At 40.0% G+C, this 23,516-nt stretch overlaps 1 protein-coding gene across 1 annotated transcript in view; it reads right to left on the bottom strand.

Annotated features, from left to right (window-relative positions):
• The window catches only part of Sorcs3 (sortilin-related VPS10 domain containing receptor 3), a 618,610-nt gene that overhangs the window by 87,574 nt on the left and 507,520 nt on the right, over positions 1–23,516 (bottom strand). The window contains 4 exon segments of the mRNA NM_001106367.3: positions 5,579–5,670; positions 8,887–8,963; positions 13,462–13,564; positions 15,076–15,222. Coding sequence (NP_001099837.2) covers positions 5,579–5,670; positions 8,887–8,963; positions 13,462–13,564; positions 15,076–15,222 — 419 coding nt within the window.

The following is a 23,516-nucleotide window of genomic DNA, read 5'->3' as shown; positions in this document are numbered from 1 at the left end:
TGCAAGTGATCTTCTGCCCCCTTCTTGCCTCCTTGAGCACCGGGCACACGCATGGTGCACAGGCATAAACGCGGGGAAAATACAGTGATAGAATAGAATATAAAAATTTATATTTTTCAATTTCAATCAGAGTTTATTTTCTTTTATAAAAGACCTGACAAACAGTGTGATTTAAGGTGGAAGAAAAACTAGCTTAGAAACAGATAATATGAATTTTAGACAGCACGGTTACGAAAAGAAAGAAAGAAAGAAAAAAAAAACACACCGAAGCTGAATTAATTACCATTTCATTCCAACTTACTTTTTTAGTAAAAAGTTTTTCACATACTTAAAAGAATGTGCTGGTTACTCACAATAAAAGCAATATGATGTCCATGAATGAATTTAGAGAGAATGTAGAATTTAGTTAGAATTTAGAGAGAATACATGAACCCATCAGTTTTTAAGGAGAGAATAAGGAAACATAATTTTCCATTCCTGTCATGTTCTATAAAGGATAGTCTAGTATTCACATACAGAATGTAAACCCTCATTCTTGTTGCTCTGCTCAACCCTGTACCCCAGCCTCTCTAGTAGTGCTAGAGGTATACAATGAGCAGTCAACGAAGGACAAATGGACAAGCTGGTAATACTGTCTTGACTTGCATATTTATATATTCATGAAAACAGAATGGCTAGAAAAACAAATATCTAGTTGTCCTTCCAATTATGCAGTCTAAAAGTCTGTATACCTAGAGCACTGGGCAATAAGTCCTAAGTCAGTTCATTCTGCTCAGCATTGAACTTTCCCCCCCAAAACAACTAAAGCCATGGGAGAAGATGAGAACTCTCTGCTTGAGGATTTACTACGTGGGCAGCACTGTTTTATTATCTTGGAATGTTGTTTCCCTTAAGGTGTCTACCATACCAGACATTATGTTAGACTATCCAGTCCAGCTAGGACCCTTTAATAATCTGTGTATCTTTCACTACATAGGATTGACATGGGGGAAGAAGAGAATTTCTGAAAAAAAAATGACAAAAGTCCTTCCTACAGGTCCATGACAATGGTAGAGGCCAATGGTCACCGAGAATCAGCTTTCTTTCCCCTCGTAAGGCAGATTGCTTCCTTTGTCTTAGTGCACATGCAGGAGGTATATTGTGCTGGCCACCTGAAAGTTCTTCAGAGCAACCCATGCAGTGTTCTCTCTCAGAGACATGCACTGGGCAGAACGTTTGCGTTTTCACAGAAATGTGTCTCTGAACAGAACAAAGCCCTGGTGCTCAAAACCATAGATGGGTGAATGAAGCAACACCAGAGGCCAGGTGATGCTTCCCTTTCTGTCTCCAAAAACATGGCATTAAATGCAAACTGGAAGGGCCTGTCAGGTCTCAGCAGCATATCACACCTCAGGCCACCTCAATCCACCTCAGCCTACCTCAACCCACCTGCCAGTTAGACACCCTGTCCATGGTGAGTTTTCACTGGAAAACTGCATTCAGTAGGACTCTATGGCTCATTTCCCTCTAACATTTCCAAGACACAGAGGTAAAACAGGATGGAGGGTTTACCTGAAACAGTACTGAGGCTCTAATGTCTGGGCATCCAAAGTTCCATGGTCACACATGGACGGGTCGACCTGTACACTGTTATGTCTTCATGCCTATATAGCTACATATCATTTCAATTTGCAGAAATGCCATGCCTTGTTAGCTTAGGCAAAGTTTACCCCACTTTTTTTTATGATTCCTATTTTCTCTGTAAAACAATGTAGCTACGATTTAGCTCTAAGCATCTCTATAGCATTGGGAGAAGCTAGGTAAGCTAATCCTTTTATCTTGTGAATATACATACACATCCGTATGCAAAATAATGTCAATCTGAGGTCCATAAGAGAGCATCACAATGAACTGACTACTTAATCTTTCTTCATCTTAAAACGTATTTAAAAAAAATAAAATCCTTGAGTTTGCAACCTAATTAGAAGCTATTAGTAAGGAACTGTATTTGAGTTTCAAAAGCTTGAAAGAAGCAAAAATTAGCCAGTCATATTTACAAGAAAACACTGAAGATAATGGCACGGTTAAGCCCTTACAAAACACTCCTAAAGCGTTAAAAAAGAAAACAAACAGAAATCAATCACTCAAAAAACAAACAAAAAACCCAACAACAACAACAAAACTCACAAAGGACAATTTCTGAATAAATTCTTATTTGTTGTAGCTCCTTCTCACACACATTCAATAGCTGGCACTTAGACACTTGAAAGTGCAAATGATTTCTTTTTTCCTGAGAACTGAATTGGTGGATTGGTAAGTAAATAGAAATCCTCATCCCTGTCTATGTTCAGGGAACATCACTATCAACTTCTTTTAAAAGCAGACAATGATCTTAAAAGCCTGGTTTAAAAATAACATTAAAATTTTTTACGTGAGGGTAGGTAAACAAACGGTATCATTTTGTAAGAGAAATTCAATATGAATATAGTTATTTTATAATCTCCACACATTTTTCATATATTTTACTTTAAAAATGAAAAATCTGACACATGATATTTATACAATGTATGCAATGGTTGATTCACTTGTGTACTAGATAATGATACAATTGGTGTTATCAGCATAGCCACCACAGTAAACTTCTACCATTGATTTATGATGAGTACATTTAATTTTCTCCATTCAATGAATAATGATACCATTAATACTACATTTAACAGGACAATCTCAAATTTTCATTGATAATTTTGAGTGATGTGGTTGCTCCTGACTATAGATCCCTACATGAATTCTTAATAATTTTTATAACTTAGGCCATTTTCCTCCAATATCTCCAAGACAAGTTCTTCCTTTGAAAGTGAATCTTTGGAAGGAAACTTCTACAGCTCAAATTGAATGGTTAGATGCAAGGAAGGCTAAGGGTTTTTATTTGTTTGTTTGTTTGTTTGTTTGGTTGGTTGGTTGGTTGGTTGGTTTTTCTAATTCTTTTCTATTGAGAATAGATACTTTCTCATACAGTATATCCTAATTAGAGTTTCTCCTCCCTCTACATCTCAGTTTCTTTCCACTCCTCTCCCTTCAGATCCACACCCTTTCTGTTTCATTTTTAAAAAAAGAGCAGGCTTCAAAGAAATAACAACTAAACGAGTTTTATGAGAGGTGAAATTCTCTTTAACCTCTTGGTACCATGATCTCCTTGCCTACTTTATATGCTAACTTTCTTTTCCTTCATCAAAATGAAACACCAACAAACTCTTCTTTCTCTCAGTCTAAGGAGAATTCTCCGTAGGAAGTTCTCAAAAGCAAGGAGAAACATACAGCCCTGATCCCATAATCCAGGAGAAAGAGAAGAGAGGGATAGCCAAGCCCTATCAGCTTCTACATTCTTTTTCTAAGACCTAAAGGGAAAGAATTACCTAAGCTATGTTTTCATATAAGAAGTCATCTGCCGTTATTAACATGGTTCCTAAAACGTAAAGATTAAGCCAGGAAACAATGTCTCACATGGTTAAAAATAAATGAGCCTCAGGACTTACTCTCTTCTTTGTCAGTGCAAGGTCCACTCTATCCTCCACAGGTAGCAATGAGCCTTGAAACTTGCAGGGATGACCACCCTTAACAGTTTGAAGTGACATTTAGTGTTTTCTCAATCCTGCTGCCTTTTGCAATTCCCATCTTTTTCTGAGCACTCCATACTTTCCCTGAATGGTACCCTCAAGACAATTTTCACTTCTCTCCTTTGCCTCTCACTGCTCTTAACTCCTAGTAGCCTTCCTCCAAACATCAGTTTCATGTGGCCTTCTACAGGACGGCCCCTGTCTAGTATTACACAGTCAGCCTCTTATAACAGACATCACTTTGGGGTAATCTAAAATTCATATATCAACTCTAATCTCTCAGCAGGCTGGAACCATGTCCCAGCCACTGTATTCCTTATCATGCCTAAAACATCAACAGTTAACATGCAGGAGCTCCAGTGGTCCCTTCAATTAACACCTGTGCACCAACACTTTGAAAAAGGTATTTAATGTACTTGTGTTTTTAAATCATTATATCGGCAATTTAAAAAACACTCACACATGTAGGGCTGAACTGAATAATTCATTGGAGCAGCTTAGAACAGTGTCTGGAATGTAACATTCCTTCAACAAACCCAGACTATTATTAAGCAGCAAATGGATGATAATTATATTGGGAATTTTCACAGGCTTACCCTTAGGCTAGTATAGCAATTTTCTTGAAAGAAACTCCACATATCTCTAAAGATTATTTATACAAGCTTCTTGTAAAATAATATGGTAGTGGATGTAACTATTCTACCTTGTGCTAATGAAGCTATAGGATTTTGACAACCTTTTAGCATCTTTCAACCTAAACGTGACAATTCCTTATGGTTCAAAACACAAACGAAACAAAGTCTTATTGAGGTGGCTTAAGATCAACCCTGCTTCAAATACAACCAGATGTTTTCTCCTAAATTCTTAGTCTAAAACTTTTGACCTTATTGATAACCAAAGCCCCAGTTGAAGCTGTCCATGGTGAATGCCACCATTTATGCTTTAACTAGCCTCACCTGCAAATAACCATTTAGCCGAATATGAACTTACCTCTTCAAGATAGTCGCACACAAGACATTCATCCACCCTTTGTCAAAATCCTGAATCATCAGTAGGTCCTCTCAACATATATTCTTGGTTCACTCTTTGTCCTCATTAATGAATTAGAATAGGTTTTCTGAGCCCCATTACACTATCATTCATTCATCCATCGATTCATTCATTCATTCATTTACGTACATACATTCATAACTGCTACAAAATCTTCCAACTCTACTTCTGCTTTAAACTTACTCTAATACTGGCTTTCCAAGCCACTTAGTCCCTTACTACTTTTTGCTCCATATCTTATTTGATCTATTAAAGATTTTGATTCTATTATCACCTATCTCCTTAGCATCCATGAAGATATTTTCTCATGGGTTTCTACATTCTCGGCTATATCTCTTTTATCTACTCTAAAGACTGGTTTCACCAAGGCTTTTCTTACTGGAGTTCCTGGTTTGCCCTCATTGTCCAGACTTTCTTACAGTAGTAAGCCTACAAAATGGCTCACTCCCAAATTCCTTACAGCTACAAATCTAGAGTATCAGTCCACTTAACTCTCTTCATCTTTAGATGCATATACATGACACCTGAGTGTCATTTATGGCAGGACAGCTATAGAATCATAAACTAAACTCTTTTTAAACTAAACTCAGGATCTGTTACATAAACCCAAATAGCCCTTCAGAGCAACTTCCATCTCTCATATTTTTTATTCTAAATCAAGACTATGTGGGCTTGTTGATCCTTCCTTTCTGCCTTAACTGACCACCCATTTGTATTACCTGACCTCATTCATCACATGCCCCTATCTGAATTATCTGGTACACTATTACTACCTATGAGGTAGATGATATAAGGATATTAAAAAAGAGGAGTAAAGAAAAAACCAGTGGGCTGCTGAGAAAATGGAAGAGAATGTAAGCCATTCAGAATAGCTTGTGCCAACCTTCTACATCGAAGAGCTGCTCATTAGTAGGGTAGGGGACTGTTCTTACCACAAATGCCTGACTGGCAGAGGTGTGTGTTTCATGGCCACCAGAGCACCACCCCAGTCTAGGAACCACACATTGTATTCTTCATCAAAGATCTGGAACAACAGCAATCATAGCAATGGTTGACATTTGCAGTGCTTAACAGTTTGCAGTTTTTCAAATGCATTGTTCCACTTAGATTCTGAGCCTTCCAGTCATCATATTGATAGTCTGGCAAGTATTATATTATCTGCATTTGATAGATTAAAAATCCAATGTGAACCAATTTATCATAAGAAGGTGAGGTGATATGGTGCATGCTCTACTAGGTACTGGTAGAGGTGTGTGTTTTGTGGCCCTCCCAAAAGATTATGATTTCAAAGAAATTTCCCTAAGCATCTTTGTAAGTTACTTCTCTGATCTGTGTTCCTCTGTCTCTATGCCGTTTTAATGTTTATTTCCCTAGGACTCAAAAGAAAATGTCTCCAAACCCTCAAAAAATTGAAAAATTATGCCTTCCTAGATTCTTCTACAAGTTGGAAGAAGACCCAACTTTGCTGCCCATGAACCACTTTTTTTTTTTGGTTCTTTTTTTTCGGAGCTGGGGACCGAACCCAGGGCCTTGCACTTCCTAGGCAAGCGCTCTACCACTGAGCTAAATCCCCAACCCCCCATGAACCACTTTTAAAAATATTCCTTAAAATATGGTTCTTCCAGGGTCTTAAGTCAAGTCAGTATCTGAGCTATTCATCTATATCTTATTAAACTATCAATTCACTACTCCACTGATTCAATGTTTCATATCTCTATTTTTTATAGATAGTTATTAAGCACCAGCAAAATACCAGAGTCTCAAAGAAGATGTGCTCAGATCTAACTCTACATATACCAAGGATTATGCCTTGTATGATTCTATCTTGAAGCAGGAACAGTATTTATTTAACAAAGAACACTAGTTTCAGAATTCATAGAAGAAAGCAGACATTGGGAATTCCGGTGCTGGCTCATGTGATAACTAGATGCAGATGGTGAATTGGGAGAAGAGGACTAGAAGAGTTTAAGCAGAAGTAGGCAGATGGGGGCTGGAGAGATGGTTCAGTGGTTAGGAGCACTTACTGCTCTTTCAGTAGTCCTGAGTTCAATTCCCAGCAACCACATGGTGGCTCTCAACCATCTGTAATGGGATCCAATGCCATCTTCTCATATGTCTGATAGTGTACTCACATACATAAATAAATCATTAAAAAAGGAGGAGGAGGAAGAGGGGAGAGGTGAGGGAGGAGGAGGAAGAGGAGGAGAAGGAAGAGGAGGGGGAGGAAGAGGGCGGAGGAGGAGGGGGAGGAGGAGGAAGAGGAAGGGGAGGAAGAGAAGGAGGAGGAGGAGAAGGAGAAGAAGGAGGAGGAGGAGAAGAAGAAGAAGAAGAAGAAGAAGAAGAAGAAGAAGAAGAAGAAGAAGAAGAAGAAGAAGAAGAAGAAGAAGAAGAAGAAGAAGAGGAAGAGGAAGAGGAAGAGGAAGAGGAAGAGGAAGAGGAAGAGGAAGAGGAAGAGGAAGAAGAAGAAGAAGAAGAAGAAGAAGAAGAAGAAGAAGAAGAAGAAGAAGAAGAAGAAGAAGAAGAAGAAGAAGAAGAAGAAGAAGAAAGGGGTAGGAATAACATGATCTTCTGCACATATGAACACTGCAAACAAGTAAGCTTTTCAGTCCCGGAATTCTTTCTATTCCTTCTTCAAATTTACTCTTTCAGTTAAAAAATAATGCCTTACTAATGGCCAGTCTTAATAGGCAATGGACCTAAGGCTGCAATTCACATATGAGACAGAAAGGCATCATCTACAGTGCTAGTCAGAGGATGGCTCTGTGATCAGTAATGTGATAGAGATGCAGGACTGAAGCCAAGGAGGAGAAGAAAGTGGTCCTCACACTTTCTTCTTAATAATGTTATCCTAGCCACTGCTAGGTCTTTCTTTGCCAGGCACTGATGTGAAAAGTATAAGTCTGATAGTTTGAGAAAGGGGAGAAGCAAGCGAAGATGGTAATAGCACAGGGAAGGAATCCGACTATGGCAATTGGCCAGGTAAGGTATTTCCTTAGGTTCTTAAGCAATGATGGTTCTTTATATTGGATAAGTTTGCTTTTCAGCTCCTGACCTCTTTTGGCCTTTGCAATAGGTTATCTCACATTCAGAAGGTTGGCGCCTGTTCACATGCTGTTCCCTAGACACTTGATTACAGCGTTTGGAGCAGGATCTGACATATTCGTCATTGCATATTGTATAGTACTTAAAATAGCTGTTGCAGCTGTTAAGTGCCTGGCAATGGATTTATGCTGGTGGTAATGGCTGCATTGGCAGCGAAGGTGACAATGATGCTGGCAGTGGTGAGACCAAGCTTTAATTTGACCATCCAATTGGCACATGACCAGCAAGACCCCTAATAGTGAATTCCTCTGCATCGAGATACCCAGTGCCTTTCCTTTCTCTTCCTCAGGCAGAATTTTTATTTTTATGACGTAGTAAGGTATCGCCTCTAAGTATTTCCCAGTTTCCCCAATAGAACTAACTCTTCATTCTTCTTCCCGTTATAGTAAGACTACTAAAATAATAAATCACCTTGAACTATATTTAGTTTTACGTGAAATTATTTCCTCCATTTAATTTTGAACCCCTTAAAGGAAGGAATGTCAAATCTTAAGGATTTTGCCTGGCAGCTTGCTGACATTAAATATGTCTGTGTTGACTAATATAGTAGTCACCTACATTAAACTTAAGTAAAAAATTCAGTTCGCACTCAGCATATATCAAATACACAGTGGCTGTGTAGGGCACCGCTATCATCACTCCAAGGTCTATTGTTTGTAACACTGAACTGATTTTTCTTGTAGATATATGTGTATTAAGCTGTCTTATAGTTACTGATGACTGAGCCTATATAACTCTTAAATTATCACTGACTTCCATGGCTTTTCTGGTTTCAACATTCTAATCCTTTCACTTTAAAGATAAAGAAGCCAATTGAGGAAGTTGATGAGAACTGCTTGCCAAGATTCCTTGGCACACCAATGACAGAGACAGCTTCATAAGTGTATCCCCAGGAACCAGAACAACATTTAGCATCCAGAGATGCTGAAGGGACTATATAACCATCGAGCACAAGTCAAGGTTTTTCCTTTCCAGGCTCAGGATTCCTCCCACTCACCACGACCCCTCTAAACTGCCAGTCAGATCCATTAAACTTGTTAGCTAGTCAAAGATTTTTTTTTTCAACTACAAAGTCATAAGGAGTTTCAGTATCTGCAGGAAGGGAGATGCTGGCAGACTTTCCTAATCTTCCACTCACCTGTCTCCATGTGTTGCCCCCATCAGAGGAGATGAACACACCGATATCCGTATAAGAGAGTTCTGAGCCAATATTGCCTGAAAGATAAAAAAGATCATTTGAAATTTTCAGGAAGTTTATGTTTTGAGTTTGTTCAGGGTTAGAGGAAGAGCATCAGAGTAAAGATACCCCAAAGGATGCTTACAGCTAATTCTTGAACAGAATACTTTCTAGAGATCACCTAAAAATAAAAACCCAGCAGGAAAAAAAACATTATGAGAAAAGTAAGTGAACATTGTGACACAAATTCATCTTTACATGGTAGGACTCCGGGACTAGATATTGAAGAAAGGGAGAATTATTTACCCTGACTACCTCGACTGTTTCAAACTTCTCCTGAGTGATGTACACTGAAGCTGGTGAAGTGCTGTGTCTTGCTTCTGCCTTTGGGGTAGCCAGGCTCACTGCCCATTGGACTGGACTAGAGGAATGGAAGCTTAGCTGGGATAGTGGGGTACGAGGACTTTGGTTGGTGGGAGTGCCCTGATGAATAACATTCACTGCAGTAATAGCTTCAGAGAGCTGCTTCAGTTCATTGGAGGGAACAAAGGCTATTTACACCTTTAAAGGGTGAGTAGGGGCCACTATAGTGAGTGTACATCACTGGCCTGGGCCAGGATGTTGGGGATGCCTCATTTGCATGAGAAGGAATTCCAGGCCCCACTAGACATGACCTTATAAGGCCTGTCACCAGGACAAATATCCTTTCCCATTTTAAGATTAAAAAATACCCTAAATATGTAAGAGTTTATCATATTGGTTAGTATTATTTTCATTAAACATAGTAGGAAGGGAATGTTATCTCCCACACATCTGTAACCTAAATAAGAGCACAATAAAAATGCAATAATGAAAATGTTAATTGAGCTCCTGACATTTAATACTTCAAAATGAGAAATTAAACCCAGGCTATAGAGCTTGTCAAGCTCCCATCAGCATCAAGGAGCACGCAGCTAGCCAACTTGTTTTGACACTCTGGCTTCCAAAAATAACCCCAGTGCTTAGGGCTCAGGAAGTAGGTGTAAAAGGAGAGAGGAGAAGCTCTGAGAGCCATTGCATAGATAGAAATCCATCTGGAAATTCATCTCTTTGGGCACAGGTATAAGGAAGAATAGCCAAGATGTATAAAGAAAAGAAATGGGGAAGGTAATGGTTCCATGATTGCTACTGGGAGTTCTGGGGTAAAAAGAATGTGGTAGCCATATGTGCTGTCAAGAGAATAGAGCACAGTAATCCATTAGATAGTTTAATAATGTGAACAGAGAAGACCAGGAGGAAGGGAAGGAGGGAGGGAGGGAGAGATGGAGGGGGAGAAAGAGAGAGCTATGTATCTGCCATTCTTATCATGGCCCCTCAATGTATTCTACCTCTTCTTCATCTCATTAGACTTCAGTTTTTATATTTTCAGTCTCTCTTTAACAGTCTCTCCACGTGGATTTGGCAGTTTTGTGATGGTAAGAAGCGCACTTCATAAAGTCTGCTTTCAGAAGTATCTTCTATCATCTGAAGAGCATCCTAAGAAATGCATAGCTAATTATAGTGAACAGAAACTAGGTTCTGGATTGAATAACAGAGTAGATCCCAGTATGATTTTATGCTTGGCTATGTTAGGTATTTAAGTACCCCCATAGGCAATTCTAAGAGCAAGAGCTTGGGTGGAGAAGGAAGACGTGACTAAGGGACTTCACTAGCCGAGTGGAAGGAGGGTTAGTTAGGCAGAGTGGTTGCTGAGATTACTGGAAGGCACCATGGCTACAGGTGCCGGAAAGGCATCTAGGAAGGAGGAAAGAGGCATGACATGGGAAAACAGGGATTTTTCTTACCAACAACTTAGTTTGTAAACAAACAAGATTCTAATGACATTTGAGGCAGCTTTATCAAACTTTCTTTCATCTGTTTCCTATCATTACAACCATTCTCTGCTCCTTTGACAATTGTGAAATAAACACAAGGAACTCTGGAGCACTCTGGGTTAGAAATGCTTCCCCAGACGTTGGCAAAAGGACCTACACAGACAAGGACGCCAAGGGCTCAGTCAAAAAACAAAATAAAACCATGCATAACCAACCGCATGGAGACGTGGGGCAACACGAGGTGTGGGTATTCAAAGTTTATAGGTAGCAGTGTAGGGATGGATTAGACATGGAGGTAGAATAGTTGGTGGCTTGTGGATGGTGTTTGATGGTTACAGAATCAACTATGTTTCTGCGTTAAGAAGGAGAATGGGCTTGGCCATGATGTTTCCTCCCATTTGCCTCTGTCTCAGAATGTGTGAATTGAAGAAAGCTTCCATTGTCTCACCTACCCCCATTGCTGTACAATCAAGGCAAGGAACACGCTTTTCAGACTGTACACATCTGTGAGCTATGGAGCTGCAAGTTCTTCCCCAGTAGTAGGAGCCAGTGCTCAGGATATAGGGATATACTTTTGCTAAGAGTAGCCACTAGACTCTCCGGAAAGGTCCTCAACAAGAGGTGCACTCATTTATCCGAAGCTTCCTGGAAACCAGTTCTCAAGACAAAGTGAGCAGAGAGAGTAAATAGGGAGAGTGGGAGATAGAGCCCTGAGCTCTTCAGGCAGAGAGAGGGAATAGATGCATGAATGTCAGGTAGGTATTTAAAGAACACTCCCCACTCCCTTGCACAGCAGCAGTGAAAACTAGCAGAGCAATGGAAGTTGGGCTTGTAGAAGCTGAAACCAGCTGGTTAGCTCAAGATCTTGTCTATGTTATAGCTCTCGTCTATGTCATATATATATATATATATAGATAGATAGATAGATAGATAGATATAGATATAGATATATTCTTACATATGACTAAATATTCAAAAAATGTTTAATGCCTAGTGTCTGGTAACTCATTAAAGACATAACATTAGACTAATTTTCAAGTGTATGTGGTCAATAACATGTCACCTACTCTGAGTACTTTGTCCATTTTTATGGACATGGTCTTCTCTCTATTCATGAGAAGCGAAATGATTTCTGTCTTACAAATGAGAATATGAAGCTCAAAAGTTAAGAACTATGCCAAACTCACCATTCTAGTAAGTGTTGGAGCTAAGCTTAGAGAACAGGATGACAGGACTCGTGAATTTCATTGCATGTATAACGCAAGCATATAATTATGGGTCCCACTGAAGGAGAAAAACAAACTACCTTCTTCTCATGCAAAAACAGCTTTGACATCAAGAATACAAGGTGGTGTTAAGTATCTTATGCAGAATAGCCAATACATCCCGAACATTTGAAAGCATTTGAAATTCATTCCTTCATTTAATCCTAAATTTAGCTATGCTAGCTCTAGTATCCTCACTAAAACACAAAAAGTTCAGAGTGGTTGGGTTGAATAATGCCTGGCTCTCCTCAGAAGCATTCAAATGTCTACTTTTATCAGTGACCAAAATTGCTAAGTATAGCTTCTGGTCCAGCCTTGGGTCTCCTGTAGATTTTGATGAGAAGCAGATAGGCTTATAGCCCCTGATGTTAAAGAACTATCACGTGGACTTCGGGTGTAGGCTTCACTCTCTAAGCAAGAGCCTGAGCAACTGGTGCTTCTGAGAACAGTGGTGTTAGTCATGCTGGATCCTGTCCACACTGAGTGAAGTAAGGCTGCCTTTAAGGGCAGCAGGCTCTACAAGTCTCTGAGTTTATCAAAGTGCTTGGTGATGGTTAGTGATTGAAAGTTGATTGGACTGGAGCTTTGGAGATGGGATCCATGTCTACAAGAACAGGGAATCCAGAAGTAAGTGTTGGATTGGTGGAGGAGAACTGTATCCTCAGACACTCACTGTGAATTTATGTACTCTCACTGGGAGAAGGGGGCGTGCTCCCTGACACCAGAGCTGTAAATACTAAGATTAGAAACCCATCTTACTTTATATCAACAATGTATTCCTAAAAAGGCATATGCAAATCAAATGCATGTTAATCCAGGCACATTCCCCAGAGACTTCCATTTCCTCTGAGAGCTGCTGTGCAGTCCTCACTTTTGATTGATGCTCAGTGGACAGTGGCTCCAACATTGCAACCTGAAGTTTTTCTGCCCCTTTCCCTAGGCTCTCTGCCAAGTGCTTAATCGTGTGTAAACAAACCTTTACAGGCGCCAGAGACCTCCTGATTAAAAACAGCTCTGGGGTGAAACCCAGGTAAAGTATCTTCTGTGTAAAAAGAAAACTGCCCTACCTGATATTTGGAGAGCTGGGAAATTCGTACTGCATGTTTTCTCAAACTGAGAATTCCCCGTTACAATCTCTCTGGTCAGTCAGTTGACTTTGACAGGACTGCTAACCTTTCACTCCATGCAGAGGACCCCTCTGGGACTTTGGGGCAGGATGAATTAACCTAGAAGCTAAGTCTGTCCAAAGCTCTTTGCATCTCAGTGTTTTTTAGAATGGGCTTTGAAGATTGAACAATCTTGCTCATTTTCTGGGGAGTTTCTATCTATTGCTCAAATGAATTCATGACCCACAAGTTTGCCACAAACCTTATCCCAGAAGCCAGTGGTGAAAAAGAAATCCAAGGAACATTTTTTACCTGTGGCAACCACAAGTCCAGGAGCTGTATCCTTGCTGGAGATTCTTCCAGAAGAATATGGGTTTTCAGAGAGCTGCAGATGCAGGTGTAGGGAACAGAAGGGCTAAAAAGAAGAGAATATTTTAAATGCAGGAATCTCCCGCCATACTCTGGCCCTCCAGGATAAGAGGTGGAGCTTGCAGGTGGGCATGATCTAGATACATCAGCAGTGTGCATACTGAACTTCAGGCCCATTGGCCCGATGGATCCAGCATTTCACATTAGAAGTTGCCCCAAGTATCACTCCTAGATCCTTCCTCCCTTTTTCTCACCCAGTATCAAATGCCTTCTCTCCTTTTCTGCAGTCAATCCAGCTTTCAAGGTCTAGTTCATGGGTAGCTTTAGGAAGACTAGTAGACATTTCCTTCACAGAGGATGACAAGAGTCTTTTATCAAACCCTCAAATCATCAAACCCTGACTATTAGGGACTTCCAGGGGAGTGAAACTGACAAACTACATGACATAGTCCAGGTTCTCAACAAGTTTCTTGCACCAAAGTCTGTGTCTGTGCTTGTGTGTTTTGATCCTGCTTGTAATTTTTCTTAAAACATTTTAAGCCATTATCTGAAATTCACTGAACACTGGACTCTTTTCCATTTACTTTCCTATGCCTATTATAGAAAGGGGTTTGGTCATATAGACATAAACCTATAAAATAAAAATAATTATTATGATGACAAATTGAGATATAGAGAAAATTAGATGAAGAGAGTAAGATGAAGTATAATTCAGGTTCAACAGCAAAAGAGAATAAATCACAGTGACCCCATGAACTGCTCCAATGACTCGGCAGCCATTTGTGTGGTATTCCTGGCATCTAAACAAGAGCCACAGAAAACACTAAACATAATTTGCCTAAAACTTACAAAATGGTAGTGTCCCTTTCTGACCTGCACATGATTATATCTCTAGATTCCCACACAATGTCTAGAAGCCACTTGGCTCATAAATCTATTTGAATATATGGAAGAAGACAACTTTGTCTCAGGATAAACTCAGCCACCTATCTGAGATGTTAGAATGGCTTCTGGTGCAGACATTCGCTAACAGGAACTTGGTGGTTGTATTATTGTTAATTATCTTTACATTGAGGCACACTTAAGCAGAAATGTCATCTTACTCATCATGTCCCCAACACTGTCTGCCTCATCATTCCCATAGCAATGACTTTCTAAAGCTAATAGATTAACTGACAATTCAGTGTAGACAACCCTGTCTGACCCTGCTGGGCTTCCTTGCTTACCCTGACATCTATTTAGCACTGAACAAAGTATCAGTTAACATATGAGTTAGCTCTTCTGAGTCCTGTCTAGTACTTCTATTAACAAGCACAGGCTCACTGTCCATTTCTTTATTTTACCAACAGCTTTAGGGCATTGTCTCTCATAAATAAAAACCTAAGCAATCCACTGAGTCTTCCATTCTGTCTATGTAGCCGTCTGAGCATGCAGCCCTGTGCTCCTAATATTGCTCAGGACCAGACAAATTTCAAATGAAGGAAGAGAGTCCTTGGTACACTATCCCCAGGGGAGCTACCTGCCCTTGTGAATTCTACATGGGGCTGAATAACTGACCAGCAAACAGTGCACTGGACTTCCTCTCAGGTCCACATCTGGAGCTTGCAGTAGACGCCAATCCCTGCCTTTGTTGTAAGTGATGTACGTCTTCACCTGGTCATCCACCTTCTTGTTTGCCAGGAATATGCCCTTGATACCTGCTACCTAGGAGAAAGGTGAGAGATGGAGAGCTATGTTGGGCCAAGATGGTAGCCTTGGAGAGACCTGAAAGACTGGCATCTTACATGGGGTATAGAAGGGAAGAAAAGGAGTAACAAATATCATATTCCCCAAGGTTCACCTTTGTACCCTATACCAAATCCTTGCATGCCCCATCTCACTTTATATATCAGATTTTCCCCATTTTGCCTGCCTTTGTTCTTTGCTCCATAGATCTTCAGTTAACTATTAACAGTTACTCTTATAATGACCAAAGGCTTTACCCCTTCCAGAGACAACTGTGTTACCTGAAGGGATTCTAGTAGACAGGTTGTGAAGTCACCAAGGGATCACCCCTTATGGCAGCCCACAAATACTTCTTAGAAATAAAGTAGATATCATGCAGCAGATGATCCAGCAAAGAGAGCTGATATCAATGCACGCCTCTAGCTCACTGCATGACACTGTATGATTTACATATCATCTTTTAGGTGACTTTAAAACTAGTGGTTACTCTCTTTTTCCCTAGTTGGCTGACAAAGGTGCTGTGAGATAATGCAGAGCGCTCTTGCCAGAGCTTCTAATGCATTGGGATTTTCATGCCCTTGATATTTTGAAGGAATAAAGAACAGTACTGCAAAACAAGTAGCTGGAGTTGATTTATCAATTAAAATGTACACTAGGCTAAGTGCAAATTCCGCTTGAACTTTTGCTCTACTTTCTGGTTAGGAGAACAGATTCTTAGGATCACAATGTCCTATAACAGAAAGTGATTTGTATAATTGCCAGCATATTCCAAAGCCAAAATAAAAACAAGATTTTGTGTGTATCTGTGTGTGTAATAAATAATATAGTGTGTGTATGTGTGTATGTATGTGCATGTACAAGTGTATTAAAAATAAGGCAGAGTATATGGAAGGTTGTATGTGTGCTTCTGTGCTACATGTATGCACCCAAGTTGAAATTGGACACACGTGTGTGCGTGCGCGCGTGCACACACACACACATGCATGCACTATTAAATAGCAGGTTTGCTGGATGTGTTTTATTGTCAACTGGACTGGATTTAGAGTCCTTATAGAAAGATACCTGTGAGTATACATCTCAGGGTATTTCTAAAAAGATTTAACTGAGGAGGGAAGTTCTATCCATAAGCTTCCCATTAACTGAGGAGGGAAGTTCTATCCGTGGTGTCATTTCATGGATTTGAGACCCAAACTGAATTAAAAAGGCTAACTTATCATTACCCATCTATCTCTGCTTCAAGATAGAAAACAGCCACAAAACAGCCCGTCTGCTGCTATGACTTTCCCATTGTGAAGCACTAATCCTCAAACTGCAGGCCAATGGAAATAAGCCCACCTTCCTCAATTTCCATTTGCCAGGTGTTTGTCATAGCAACAAGAAAAGTAACTAACACACTGGACAACACTGAGATGTTCTAGGTTTCCTTATCCTACATTCTTCAAGGATCTTGGTTCATTGCAATTCACCACCACTCTGAAGGAACACCAGTGGGAGGAAAGGAGAAGTCTCCCAAATGACATCCTTGGGCTGATGAACTCAGGGCTTTTTATAGTTGGTTTTTGTGGTAACCTGACTGGCCTTGGAAGAGAATGCCAACCCAAATAAGACAAACAAAAATGCCTCAGACAAAGGGACAGAGAATGCCAGGAGGAGGATAGAGCCATCAGGAAGAGACAGCACCAGAGGAATTTGACAATGAGTCAGTGAGAGATAGAAGGGATGAACTCAGATTTCTGAGTTCAAGGGCAGCCTGGTCTACATATCAAGTTCTAGGACAGTCAAGGCTACACAGAGAAACCAAGCTTGAAAATGAAAAACAAATAATGAAAACGAACAAAATAAAAAACCCAACAATAACAAAACCCATGGCAAGAGATGCTGATTAAATCTGGATGTCTTAGATTTCCCCGAGAGCATGGAATGTTACTTTACTTTCTGTAGATCTTCTGGTATTCTTTCTGCCACAGAACTCTCTCCTAAATCAGTTGCCCTCCTGCAACTCACACTCAGGGCTTTGATGTTTACTTCTGGTAGAACATAAATAGGTCTGACTCTGGGTCTATGTCTCACTGTTGCTTGGGAGTGCCTGTGACATCCTTGCCTGAGAACAGGTGTGTACAAACACACATAGGATGAGCGTGTCAAACAAACAGAATATGCTTTTTCCACATCTGCTAAGATGAGAAATTTCCTTGAGTCACACAAAAAATTCCTACAGTCAAAGTCAAGAGAAGGGAGAACAAAAGTTGTAGGAAAGAGGTATTCCCATGGAAATCTCCACACTCAGCCCTGAACTTGCCTCTCGTGAAGTTAGACACAATGCAATAGCAATCTTCCTAACAGTCCTGAAAAATTAAAGTCATTCCATCTGTGTGGATGGTCCATGACCTGTATGATTCATGGCTTCATGAATCAAGAAAATAGATGATCAGTTTGATCCACTGACCTACTGTGTCTTTTAGACTTAGAACTTTTGCTGTTTGGTTGCAACTCAAGATAGAAATATACTCACTCCAGACCCCAATATTCATGTCCAAATCTATGTGTTTGGGGACATGCATGTGGGAATTTTTCTGACAGCATGTTTCAGTCACGAGATACATAGTTTTGGTTTTTATCTGAGGAGGAGGCACTTAGCATCCCATTAACTCTAAATATTCTTTATCCCATTGTAGGGTGAAATCATTAGTGTGACTGCTGCTGTTGTTCCTGAAAGTCCAGCGAGAAGCATGTGATGGTGCCCATGGGTACAAGTGCCTGCTGCAGCTTGGCTTTATTCTTTGTGCATAACATGATCAACATTTTAGAGTAAAGGTATCCATGGCAACTAATTGAGAACAACACAAAAATAGGTGGGTGAATTGTAATGTTAACAGACTACTGACAAACCCCAAAAGGAGGAGGAGGAAGACAGACTCACAAGTCTCTCATCTGATGTCTTAGCCATTATCCCCACCCCCTTCCCATATGGGCAAGTGATCTTTGAAGACTCTAGAGTGCTTAGGAAGTAGAAGGTGAAATGGAAGGTTGACTCCGTGGTGCTCCTTGCATGAGGTCATCACTTATGATGGGGTAGAGCTTTCTGGTGATACAGCTGTTTCAGTGATCATTCATGTTCCTAGATGTAATCCTTCACCAATGCTATGAACTCACACGTTCTCCAAGTTGAACTTTGATGGACTCTTACTTTTGATGCTTTATCTGAATAAACATTTGGTTTCATCACCTCAGGAAAAGTTAATGTATCAGGCTGGCAATTCCCTCTGGGAATTAGAATGAGGTACAGAGGGATACGACTGCAGGCCCCTTGGCAGATCGTGGTGTCCAGGTGGCATGGTCATCTGTTGGCTATGTCCCTGGGACCTCAGCAAAAAGAAACTAGGGATCTGCTGAGATAAAGCAATTAGTATGATCTGCCGTGGGCTGTCCCTAGCATCAGAACTACAGGAAGGGTCTAACCAAGGTTATGGCAGGGAAATGTCCCTGTGGAGTGTATAAGCAGCTATCCATCTGGACCAAGAAGGGTCACTGAAGGTTATAGAAGCAGATAGAATGGAGATCAAGCACTAGAGACAGGTAAGGCAAAGAAATACCAATTAATAAACAGAAAATTAGGACACTGGGGAATAACACAGAAAGTTAGAGTTTAGTGTCCATATATAGAGGGTTCAGCAGAATCACTAGAGAAGTAAAATACGGACCTCCCATGATGGAGCACCCAGACTGTAATCAGAATGGTTATATGAATGTGAGCACATGGGTGTGTGCACACATGTATACACATTCCTCCCTCCCCCCTCTCTCCCCTCTAATACCAAGTGTTGAGGAATGTACGAAACAATGACAATAATGACAATTTCATATCCTCAAAATGAACTGCCACTTTAAAAATCATATTGATGGCTTCATAAACATATATTTATATTTAATTTGGCAAGCCTGCCTTTAAGTGAGAGATAATGTTCCTGCAAGTATTTACAGATATTTGAATCACAATCATACAGAACTGAGAGCAGCCTAACTGCTCTCTAACTAATGAACAATATCTACAGCCCAGTCACAGAGTGGAATGTTGCTCAGCAATAAAAATGAACACACGCTGATACAACTCACACCGCGTGCCACACACCAGATGACTCTCGGATGCGTTTTTCTAGGGCAAGGAAGGCTAGACTCCAAAGCTTACAGCTTATCTTATTCCACTAAGTGTCACTCTGCAAAGGGCAGGGCTGGAGTGGAGTACATGCCAAAGGACATTAAAGTGAGGGCTCTGGAGAATGGACTCCTTCCATGTATTGATTGTAAACTTAGTTATACAACCGCATGCACTTATCAAAATCCATAGAACCATGTACCAAAGAGTGCATGCCTAATTGCATAGGAATTAGGACTCTTTTCTAAGAATGTAAAAAGCACAAAGGTTAGAGGGAAAAGCTTGATGTTTTAGCCAGACTGATATGGATGCTTTCCGATGTAGCGGGACCATATCCTAGTTGTGTGATGTGAGCCAAGCCATTCAGTTTACACGACCCTGTAATTGTATAGTGAACTTGGGAAGCAATGTTCACCAGAGAGAAATAACCAATAGTGCATCTGGGATTTAGGTCTGTGAAATTCACTATGGGAACCACTGGCCACATACGTTATGTAGGCATGTAGTTAGCAAGTGAAAGAAAGAGACTGTTTAGTTTTAATCAACATTAATTGGAGTTGATAATCAATTTGGGTTCTGATCAAGTTTATTTATAAATATATGACTCTCCTTTACCTATAATAAATTTTATGAAATATAACTATAGATCAACTACTTCAGGCAAAAATTTACTACATGATTGGAAGTGAGTTGGAAATATCAAATATAATCTGGAGTTCTTTAAGACCATATGAAAAAATACAAAGTATTTCATGAACAATTTTTTGTCTTGAGTATATATGAAATAAATGAATAATTTGTGTATCTTTGGCCGAAATTGAGTGTATTACTATTACTATTACTGATTTCATCTGTTCATTTTTTACTTTTAAATTTTTTGTTGTAATAATTTTGAAGTCTATATGTAGCTTGTGTTGATGTCATTATGCAAGTGAAGGCAGGTACAGGATAGAACAAGGCCTATCATTGGACGAGAAGGAAGGATGGGCAGGAGAAAAGTTTTAGAGAGGCAGAGGAGACTGGAGTGAGGGGAAAGTAGCTGAGATGTTAAGATTCTTCTTTGCGCATAGTTACAGGTTGTTATGACTATTCTTAAGGCATAGGTGTATACAGGATTTTGTGTCATCTAGATGGGCAAATTATATCTTATCAATTTGATCAGAGGATATTGTGTGATGTGTTCTTTCATGTGGAGATTAATTGAGTTCAAGAGATTGTATGGTAGATGGATATAATGGCCATGAATTGAGCTGTGTATGTCTGGCGTGGTAGAAACCAGATAAGCAAGCTGTGAGTGAGGGCGGGGGCAGCCTGACAGGGTGCTTCATTGGACGAGATTGCCTGGGTCACAAAGTACTTGGGGGTTCTGTGGAGCTATTGAGAAAAATCAGGGCTATTTCCAATGGCCTGCTGGAGCTGGAACTAGCGTGAGTGCAACCGCCCGACAGGGTACTCGTGGGAACAAGTCAAGCCCTTTTATTTTTTACCGCAACACTTGTGCGGTCTCATTATATAAGCTGGACTAGCCTGGTGCTCTCTGTGTAAATCAGGCTTCCCTTGAACTTCAAGTGCTGGTATCAAAGGCATAACCACCATGCCAGGTATCAAGTTATGTATTTATTGTAGTTTACAATGTCTGCCTAAGGCACTGCAGCTAATATGATGTTATTGCAGGGAGTTATAAGTTGAATATTAGATTAAGCATTAAAGAAAGTTCATCAGAACAAGAATTCTTAGCTCAACTCTAGGTTCTGGAATGGTTATTTGTGGGATTTTTTTTAGGAATATGAAAACAAAACCTACAATAAGATGCTGTGTGAAAAATTATTAGAATTCAAGACATTCAAAGTACTACATTCAACTGATTCACTGTCAGCACCTTAAGGAGGAGACCAATAATTATTTGACCATCAAACACTGCTTTCTCTTCTACACAATTACATCAATGGCTAAATTGGACTTTGAAGTTGGAATTAGAGAATAAATTAATAAATGAACTTCCATACCTGGAAATTACTGCTTTAGATTATTTCTCAAAATTGTATTGCCCTCTTCTGGTTAGAGGGGGTTCAGTGGAGCTGGTCTTTTGCCTTCTCCGAAGAACCTCGGTGACAAGGCTTGCTAGGGGCGTCTCCTCTACCTTGTCAGGCAGCATAAGAGGCTCATGGGGAAGATGGAATACTTCACCATCCGCTTTAGATAATCAAAGTGGGTGCAAGCAACCCAACATCTACAGTTTCCCAAAAGAATCTTTCTTCTCTCAGAGGAGGGAAAGAGCTGCAATGCCTTACTACATTATAAAGTCACAAATTAACCTGGATCGGCACAGATAAACATTTGCTGGCGATATGTGAGTAAAACTGCAAACACAGTGTGAATGTCCACCTCTGTACTGAGTGCGTGTTAAGTCTGTCCTGGTAGCTTAAGACCCGTGCTCCACTAATCCACAATTCCACACAACCTTCCATGAAGAAGGATGTCCACTTACTGCACTCAAGCTCCGGCAGCCCATCTCTGTATCCAAGTCACCTTTAAGCTGCTACAAATTTTCTCAAGTTAGAATTCATCTTCCTTCTGTGGGACCCTACGGCTTAGCAGAAGGATACTTCTAATACTAGGTGGACTCTGGTCTCTACCTTAGGAGTGTCCCATAGACTTGTCCAAGTACACTGCCATTATGCATCAGACCTCACGTCACTGGACAAAATGCATTTGCTTAAAGTGTGTGCATTTGGCTGAATTATACAAGAATTTTACTGCTTTTCTCAGCTGCATTACTCAAGGGCACTTGAAGTCCAGAAGAATTATATTCTCTTTGCTAACTGTCCATATGGTTCCCATTCTCATTCTCTGTCTATGTATAAGAATCTCCAGTGAAGAAGGTTAAATCCTAATGACCTCTAGAGACCAATTAAATTGAGCTTTATCTCCAAACTACAGAATGTATCTCCAGGTGCAAAACAGCATCATCCATTAAAAATCTTCAATATGGTCATGGTCTAGATAATGTCAGGCTCCAATTTATTCACTTATTATTAAGTGCCTTCCAGAATTTGAAATCTAATCAATTATCCAGTTTTCACTCATGTCCCTGACAAGCATTATTCTGTACAATTAGGGTGGCTAGCATACTTTATAAAAATTTAACCTGTCTGCCTATCCCTTGGTTCATTCTATTCTTAACACTGGAGATGGATTACACTTCTCCAATATTTCCTTCAGAAGGTGTCAATGGGACTGATAAGAATATATGCCACTCTGAGAAAAGGACCTGGTCATATACAGCCAATCCTGATCTCCCTTGGTTTGGGGTCCACCTGAATAATTCATTTATGTTTGCTACCTCGCTGCTGTTCATAATGACACTTCTAGGGAGCAATGGATTCACTATTTATTCCTAGGACTTTTAAATTGATAAGTGAAACCACAATCTCAAACTTAAACAAACAGATAAAAGGCTATGCTTTCCATTTGTTTTATCCCTCTCTGCTTCACTTAGGGTCTAGTCTAGTGCAGGTAAAGCAGGTAAATTGCTTACTGACCCACTCAAAAACCAGCAGACTAAGTAGAAGCTCCCAGAGGGTCTTGTCAAGAGTTTGAACACAGAGTATGATCATAATCAACTGTGGCAAAATTGAGTGGAAAGCAGGCTCACAGAACTTGCATTAAAGATATTGCCTTAAGTAGTATGGCTTTCCTCTCAATAAAACCAGTAACATCATGCATTTTTTCCCTAGGTGACATTGAAAATACAAGACCAACTTCAGTAGTGAGAAAAAATTACATGGATCTGGGTATATTCTTCATACTGATTCATGCCTTGCTTCAGATCAGCATCTCAAAGTTCTAAATCACCAAAGAAACCAAGGAGACCCAGGCTCCCTGAATAAAAAGCACAATGGTAAGCTCACCCATCATGTCAAGAGCAACCATGGAAAAACATTGATTTCTTCCTTTTTCATTTTATTACTATCTATCTATCTATCTATCTATCTATCTATCTATCTATCTATCTATCTATCTTATCTATCTATCCAGACAGGTTCTCTCTATTTAGCCTAGCCTGGATTTGAACTCATGATCCTCTTGCCTCAGCTCTCTGAGTGTTGAGAATAGAGAT

Source organism: Rattus norvegicus, chromosome 1, assembly GCF_021556685.1.
Source record: "Rattus norvegicus strain SHRSP/BbbUtx chromosome 1, alternate assembly SHRSP_T2T, whole genome shotgun sequence".
Lineage (NCBI taxonomy): Eukaryota > Metazoa > Chordata > Mammalia > Rodentia > Muridae > Rattus > Rattus norvegicus.
This window is presented reverse-complemented; position numbering and strand designations above follow the sequence as displayed.